General features: G+C 39.4%; 2 protein-coding genes across 2 annotated transcripts; both read right to left on the bottom strand.

The window, feature by feature from the left end:
* Positions 1 to 300: 300 nt before the first annotated feature.
* LAESUDRAFT_667463 (uncharacterized protein) lies at positions 301 to 825 on the bottom strand (the record flags this gene model as incomplete). Its single annotated transcript, XM_040905306.1, has 1 exon — positions 301 to 825. The coding sequence occupies one exon, from the start codon at positions 823 to 825 to the stop codon at positions 301 to 303; it is 525 nt and encodes a 174-aa protein (XP_040757604.1).
* Positions 826 to 1,944: 1,119 nt separating this feature from the next.
* On the bottom strand, positions 1,945 to 2,346 carry LAESUDRAFT_667481 (uncharacterized protein; the record flags this gene model as incomplete). The annotated part of the gene is made up of 1 exon (XM_040905307.1): positions 1,945 to 2,346. A coding segment is annotated over one exon (402 nt), but the record flags the coding sequence as incomplete, so codon positions are not given.
* Positions 2,347 to 9,130: the final 6,784 nt, after the last annotated feature.

Here is a 9,130-nt window from a genome sequence, read left to right on the forward strand (position 1 = left end):
AGATAATCGTTGACATGATTTAGCTTGACCACTCACCCATTGACGAGACCCACAACAACACATTCGTTAGCATCGACATTACCATTGTCAACATCATTATGGTTTTCAACATCATCGAAACAAATTGTTCATGCAAAACAGATGATGGCTTATCAGCATGTTGCGTATACAACACATATGATGACCAGAAACATAAATTGAACCGATCACTCTCAAAGTGATCCGGCAATCTGAGCTGATACAGAGCCATCATGGGTCTGCCAGTCTCCATTTTTGCAGTCAAGCTATTCACTGCCCATGTCAGAATTGTTTGAGCCTTGTGAGCATCAGATTGATGCTCAGAGAACATGTCACTAAATGACCAAGCACATTGAGAACTGCCTCAAAAACTGCATGTGCAGATAACGGTGTTTTTGTAATGTAGTCTGAAATATAAGCCACCACAGCACGAGCATGTGTCCCTGACAACATACACGTAACATCAGTGTTGCAACGAAAACAATATGTCAGCACAGGATTGAAAGTGTTAAGGAAAGGTTCCAATTTTTTGAAACGCAACGCACCATTGTTCAAATCAACGATAGTCTCAGGAATAATTTCACGAGGAAAGTGGGCCTGACATTGTTTCATGCTGTTATATATACGCTGACACCCTTTACCACAATGGTGCTGATTAGAGCTGTATAGAATGCTGTCAACGTCTCTCAGAAAGGCAGAATACCATTGATCGATGGAAGAAGTGAAAGAAAGCGGAGGCAGAGGAATGGGTAACATTGTCAGTGGATCGAAAGCATATTCACCTGCTTCAAAATGAGATGCAATCATATCACGATCACCTGTGAAATAGTCACCTGAATGGCAATGTTTCAGTCAAGCAATCAATTCTAATTGAAAGCTGAAATTGGATAGCAGTCGGTCACAGATTTCCTGAGGGCTGAGCGAGTGCGCCACCCAAAGCAAAGCATGTAACAGAAGAGTGAGATGATTCTGAGACTCCACAGTTCTGTAATAGGCAGAATTATGACCAAAAATGCCGTCCTCATCAGTACCGGCACGGACGATGTACTTGAAAAATGCAAGAACCATCACATGAAAGAACCTAGCACACACAACTGGATTTCACACAATGATGCGCAAACACGTCCCATCATCACGCAAACCTGTACTAGCATCTGCAAGGTCAATACATTCACTGCAGTAATACAGGCATAGAGGATGTTTGAAATTCTCGGGTGCAAATGTTACAAAAAACACTGGCATGTCATGTTTTATGATCATCGACCGAATCTCACTACGCTGATATTTGCGAGCCATAGCAGAGCCATCGACGTGACCTGCAACATGATCAACCAAGTTTAACAGTTTGAAACACTCACGTTCTGCATCATCCTGAGGTGCAAGGTATTTACTATCAGAGCCTTCGCCACGATCGACGAGACGCTGCAATGCGACCATATCAACATTAAGCAGTTGCTCGACAACAGATGTCATATTTCTTTTATGCGTTAACAGATAACCACCGAGGCTGGATGACCTTATCTGTTCTTGATTGAATGCGATGAACAGAAAGTATTCATCAGTCTGAAATCTTCGATCAGCATACATCAGTAAATGATGGACCTGCATCCGACGGTCTATGCACGTGTGGATCTTATTGTTACCTATACCACCCAACCCAAATGGAAATAGCCAAGGGAATATCGATGGGTATAAATGCGAATTATTGAATATGGACTCAGGTTCATGGGCATGACCATATGCGACCACACGACCACCATGGTGAAAATGATTCAACGCACGTGCCACACGATCATTATATGTCATGTCTGTGAGATTTGTGCCTGTTAATGCATTTACAGCAAATGAACACATTCCTTTCTCGGTGCTGAGCTCAACATCAGTCTCAGAAACTGACATGCTATGACCCTCTGTAGAACCATCCGTTCAGTGATATATCACTGACATAGGAGGAACACGCTCGAAATATGTAGCGAGGTTGTCCTCAAACACGATCACATCACGGTAATCAGCATGATTCAATCGCAGCCAATGAAGAGCAGCATAGACAGCCATATGGTGCAGCAAAAGTGAAGTGCATTTGAAGTCATCATCAGTAGGTTGACACGGACCAGTAAATAACACTGCAAGACACAAATCAAGGTCGGACTGAGGCGGCGGGAGCACATCAAAAAATGTTCTGACTGGTTGCGCAAAAACGACCGCATTCACCCTCATTTTACATTGACCCTTGTCAACCTTAACAATGAATGCATTGTGACGGCATCTAGCAATTGCAAGTTTCTCAACAAAGGAAAGATTGTGCAACTCCACAGGAACGTCACCCACCTATAAACCGTTCACGAGTGACTCTCAAGGTAAAGTGTGGCAGCTAAGCGTGCTGAGACACAAGTCACAAATGTCGACCACATTCTCGCCTTCATACAAATATACAGCATCAGCATATAGGACCAGTCCTCAAAGCTCAACAGTAGCATCTGTAGCATATTGACGCTCCTCACATGTAATGCCATCACCAGAGTGCACCAAAGGATGAAGATCAATAGACGTCAGAGCGTGATGACTCAAACACAATAACTGCACAAGACGAGCACACACTGCACATGGCCACTCACCAATAACAATGGGAGAGAAACTATCACACCATTGCCTGACAATGTTCCCCATAGCCACATTACTTAACGGAGCAGGGGGGAACTGAGTGGCACTGCAAGACGAGGATAAATGAACGTCAGAAACATCATTCATTGGCATAGAAGAAGACACCGATGACGTCGAAGCGGAGTCCACAACGTGGCAAAATACAGTGACGATCTGCTCACACGACGACGCGCAACATTGATGGATGGTAAGCAACACACTAACATTGAATGTGTTATGATTGCATTCACTGATAACAATACCATAAACAATGGCCACATCAAGCATAGCATCAAGCGGCAAGACAAGCACCAAATACGACAGGGGCACCTCAACTGCAAAATCATCTACACGAAATGCTGTCTGCAAAGCAAGACACCATTTTAACGAGCAAACAAATTAGACAGACTCACAGTCATCACGCGCTGCACCAAACACAATGGGATATGGATGGCATAATGCGTGTGGGATTACCGACGAACAGGAAATGTCTTCGATGGTATGATCTACTGGCAAAGCAACAAATTCACATAATGTAGAAGGACACATATCATCGCAAATATGGTGCTGTGGCGTGCACACAATGGCATCAAGTAATCGTTCTGACTGTCTGAGCCTGATACCATGCAGTCGAAGCAACAGGATCAAAGACCGATAAGGGATCCGACCGGCGAGAAACGATATGGGAAGATCATATTGCAAGCGCCCGTTCATACCAGCGACAGTAAATCCATGAAACAGCAGGAACGAACTGCAATACAGAAGCCGGGAGTCGTTCCTTAATCCCGGTGCCATGAACGAAAGCTCACAGACAGCAAAAACGTTACAGCGATGATCGGCAGCCTCATTGGATGGACGAGGGGTGCAATCAACAAATAAAGACATGCGGGCTATAGAATGGCCCTGCACATAGATAGCAAAGTTATAGGCAGGACTATCGGCCACACAACACAGGACGTGAATAAAGTCGGACGATGACGAATAGAGTGACAGAGAAAAAGAAGCTACAGGGAGCAGAGACCGCCAACATATGCAATCAGCACCACAAGCATGAAACAGGGGCACCGTTGGAGCCATAGGTGTGGGTAAAAAAATGGGTTTCTGACTTATGTAATCACCCGTTCGTCGAAAGCATGTTATAACCTGAATGACAAGTCATTCGGAATAGTCATATCTTTGATAGATACTCAGCACATGATGCAGAGAAGACTTCATGATATGAAATGGATACTGTGCTATCAGCTCTAGATTTCACCATTTATGATATTGAGATGCATGTGAGCGAAGAGGAAGATTGGATCAAAAGCCATTGTCAAGCCATAACTAAGTGCTTGAATAGGTTCAGCTCTGGTCTTATATGTATTCCATGCAGGTCTATTTCAAACCATACAACTTATAAGACACCATATTTGACCAAGATCAACAACATCTCAAACTCAATACTTTGTCATTCTCATCAGATGTCCTGGATGAATGAGTCATCAAATTAGAGAGCACCTTGCATTTGATGGTGACTGTATTAGAGAATTTATGCAGTGCATCTTCCTTGAGTGATGGACTCATAGTAGACAGAGGATTCATAATGCCTTAGATGAGTCATCAATGAAAAGATTACAACAGCTCATACACAAGGCTAGATTTCAGCTGAACATTTGTGTTGACCTGCATCAATTTGGTTAGCAGAAAAATGTCAACAGCAGATGAAGTGACTGTGGCAGACATAGCTGAGATTACTGACAACATAGAGCATTATGTTATAGTTGAACATATCTGGAGTTGCTCATGAGAAAGAAGATTGATGCACACTTGGTAGGTGCTCATATGTAATCGTGGTGCTTCTGACAGTTCTTTGATGCATTTGTATACTTTTCTATCCCATGTTATATATTATAGCATGATGACCTGAAACCCCTGCTGAGAAGCAAAGACAGAGCTTCATTTTGCCTCAAGCCTCTCCTGTAGAGGCTATTTATTGTGATGTACAAACTATACTGCAGGCAGAGATACAAATCAAGGATATCACAATATTGCATGCATTCCATTCGAACATTCACTATCAATTGGTATAGTACTATATTACATTTTTCTGAAATTTTTCTGACATGCAGTCAATATATGATGTCATTGATGCCTAGAAATCATGAGACAAGGCAAACCTACAAGTTCAGACTTTTTATGATAGCTTTCTCTTCAGAAGTTCATTGACATCATCATTGGTGAGAGGTTTTTGCACTGGGTGAAACAATCAATAATTTGAGGTGAAAGATGGTAAAGATATTGAAGAAAAGGTTTAAATCTTTTCAGCATCTTCACTGTCAATTTGTGATAAAAGGACTCAAAATATTATTAACATCTTTTCTTGTCAAAGATGATGAAAAGATTGGAAAAAGATTGGACAACATATTAGCAATCATTTTTTCAACTGTTTTACAATCTTTTAGACAAAGTTGTAATTAAAAGTTTCACAATCTTTTTTCATTTTTTCTTATTAAAGATAATGCACATATTGTGACCATGTCACATCATTATCATTCTATACTAAGCTAATATTAGAATATAAAGGTTAATACTTAGGTTCACATGTCAGTATCATCTCTTGAAGCCTTAGTACTAGCATAGTATTAGCATAGTACTAGCATTTGAACCTTAATACTAGCTTAGTGCTAGCATAGCACTGGCCTTTGAACCTTAGCACTAACCTTCAGAACTTAGTACTAATCTTCAGACCTTAGTACTAGCTTGGTATCTAGCATAGTACTAACATTTGAACTTCAATACCAGCTTAGTACTAGCATACTTAGCACTAACCTTCAAACCTTAATACTAATCTGCAGACCTTAGTACAAGCTTAGTACTAGCATAGTACTAGCCTTCAGACCTTAATACTAGCATATGTAGTACTAGCATTTCAATCTTAGTATTAGCATACTGCTAACATTAGAATCTCAGTATTACTCTTCTGATTATAGTACTAGTATAGTGTGAACATGTGAATCTGAGTATTAACCTTCATATTGTAGTATTAGCTTAGTATATAAAAATAAGGAGGTGATATAGTCACAATATTTTCATTAACTTTGATCAAAAAAAGTGAAAAAAGATTTTAAAACTTTTCATCGTAGTTTTGTATGAAAGATTGTACAATGATTGAAGAAATGATTATTAATATTTCATCCAATCTCCTTTCAATTTTTTCATCATCTTTCACAACAAAAGATGTTAAAAATATTTAAAAATATTTTTATCACAAATTGATAGTAAAGATGCGTACAAAATTTGAACTTTTTGTTTAATATTTTTATCATCTTTCACCTCAAATTATTGATTGCTTCATCTAGTGTCATTGAACGGTAAGTACTAAAGCACATAGAGCACAACACACTTGTGCAATGAAGTGAAAGTAGTGAACAAGCAGATCTGCAGTATAATGATGCCTTCACATATTTGTGATACAATGATGCATTTGCATTTAAAAAAATACTATGATCATCATTATTAGTATAGACAGTGACAGTATAAATCAGCACATATGAAGTACAACAGAATGAGACAAAGTTGCATCTCAAATTTCTCTAAACCCATTTGTCTCTGGCTTTATTCTTCACTCCCATAATCTGTTGGCAAATGTTTCTAAATGAGCATGAGCTCATTGTTAACTCAATGAGCCAAAACTCCATGCACTTCTTGCACACACGCTTGGAGTCAACTTGATTCAGGTGTCACTTAGCTATCTCCATGTTGAAGTTAACAAGACTGGTCAAGACATCTCAAGACTTTTTGTCAAGGTGTTTGCATTACATCTCATCTCAAGAGCTGGAGCACTGACTGTGGCTCTGACACTCTGCACAAGGTCTAACATGTCATGCTGCCTCCTTCAACTTTTCTGCAATGCACCTGAGTTTGAACCTGGTAAGATAGCAATGATAGAAGTCCTCACATGAGATGATGTCATGGTATGCCTCTCACACTGCAAGCCCCTTGTATAGCAGCCTCAGATCACAAAGTACAGTGCATTGGTAGAGAGGAAAGAATTCAGTATGCCTTTAATTCTCTAGCAAGCAAGATCACACTGATGTTGTCACACAGTGTTCAATCAGTGGAGACTTTGATCTCTGAGTTTGTTGAGACATTCCTCTTTAGCTGCTTATAATATTAGAGCTTCTTCAGGAAGCCAAGGACAACATATTTAAATGCCATATTGTAGATGTTGTCAAACCTAAGCTCCTTGATCAAGTGGATGATGTTTGTCAGTTCTTTGAATGACATGTTCTCATGTCCACTCAGCTGCCTGGAGTGAGATAGTTAATATATGACAGAAAATCAGGCTAACACAAGCTTATATGTATCAGGTTTCTCAGTACCAAATCAAGGAAGAATGTCACCTTGAACGAATGATAAGGGGTTAGAAATGAAGTTAATCTTCACATAAAGTTTCTTATCAATTTTATGTGGTTAGCTAAGCCCTTTTACGTGCATTAGAAGAAAGAACAATTTTTTGGACTATAAGCATGATGTTTTGAGGCCACAAAGCCTCAGGAAGGAGACATTTTGATTTTAGATGAGTGAAATTGAGATCAGCTCAAAGTATTGTACAAATAATGCCAAGCTATGACATTTGCTGTCTGTGCAACTAGCTAGTTGCACAAATGACAAAATGTTATAATTTAGTATTATTCGCACATTGTGACAATCTGAAGTGTAAGTATTTGGGTGGCTGACATCTGCACAGATTCTGTGGCCTCAAATGTTCACTTTTTGAGCCAGAAAATGGACTGCATGTTGTTCTAACTGCAGAGCATCAAGATGGGATTAACTATGTATTATTGATATGTTCAAACATATAAAAAGGTCAAAATATGAATCAGAATTTCTAACAATTCATCGTGGTGGCTGAAGACTCAGACTGCCTCACCTATTTATGATTTCTGAGGTACAAAGAAAGAGTTTGTACATGACTGAGCACTTAGCGCATCTATGCAGCATTTTTTTTAGTTCCTGTGAGATACTTAAACAAAGCATGGGACAGTGAACCATTACAAAGTGATTTCATTTTCTGCCCCTGTCCTGAGGTTAGGAGAGGGCCATTCCTTCAAAAGTTTCTTACTGGATAACATTTTCTTTCTACTCAAATTTGTTATCTTTTCTAATGAGCATACAAGCCAGAGTTTGAACCTGCATGACGTGGCTGATCCAAATAGATGCAAATATTCAGAGCCAATCACAGCACTGAATTTGCTAGGGTTAATGTCTTAAGAGCTGATGGCTTCAAAGCCATTCAAACCACTGTATTCAATGGGTTGAAAGTGATCCAAACCATGGCATTCAATGGCTTCAAAGTGGTTTGAACCACAGCATTCCCCATTATGGTTTAACATTTTCTGAACTTATTATAGTCTTTGCTTGAGAAATGAGAACAGATCTTTACATTTTATTGCTTTTCACTTCAAGTCCTTCATCCTGAGCATACGAAAGTAAAAGCTACTGGTGCAATTGAAGTTTTTCACACTGGAGTAAATTGATTGCCTTCTTTGGCTTTGATGGCTGAGCCACAGCTCTTGGTGTGGCTAATGATTTTCTGAGCTTGCTACATATGTTCTTCTTGCTCAGAAAATGTGTAGAAGCAAAGAGATTATGACTGAAGGCTTAACACAGTGTACAAATAGTTTGTGCACAGCTTTAACAATGCATTTTTCAGTAACATTCAAGGCTGCTGTGGCTGAAGTGAAAACCCTTTCCATGCTTAGATATCTTGAAACCTTGAAACGCACAATGGGATATACTGTATCCTAATATCTCACTCCATATGCTGTTTTTTTCATTTCATCTATACAAGCAGAATAGTTAATGCAATCTGAGTTTTCAGCCACTATGGTAAAATTGATTGCCCTTTAGTGGCTGAGCCACAGCTTCAAGTGTGGCTAATGGTTTTCTGAGGATACTACATATGTTTTTAGTGCTTGAAAGATGCACAGAAGAGGAGAAATAATGAGTAAAAGCTTTATAGAACATGCTGAAGTATATAAATGGTTTATGCACAGCTTCAACAATGCATTTCTACAATAACACTCAGTGCTGCTGTGGCTGAACTGAAAAACCTTAGCAGGCTTAGGCATTGTTGACAATTTGAAACCTAAGCATTTACAATAGAGTATACTGCATGCTGATGCTTCACTTTGTATGCTATTTCCTCATTTCATCCATACAAGCAGAATAGGTGAGACAATCTGAGTCTTCAACCACCATGGTAAACTGTCAGAAATTCTGATCCATATTTCGACTTTTTAAAAGGTTTGACCATATGAATAATACATAGTACACTACATCTTTATGCTCTGCAATGAGAACACCATGCAGATTATTTTCCGGCTCAAAAAAGCGAAGATTTAAGGCTACAGGATGTCAGCCATTCAAATTTTCACACTTTAAGTTGCCACAATGTGCAAATAAGACCAAATTATGATGTTTGTCATTG

The sequence above is a fragment of the Laetiporus sulphureus genome, assembly GCF_001632365.1.
Source record: "Laetiporus sulphureus 93-53 unplaced genomic scaffold LAESUscaffold_106, whole genome shotgun sequence".
Classification (NCBI taxonomy): domain Eukaryota; kingdom Fungi; phylum Basidiomycota; class Agaricomycetes; order Polyporales; family Laetiporaceae; genus Laetiporus; species Laetiporus sulphureus.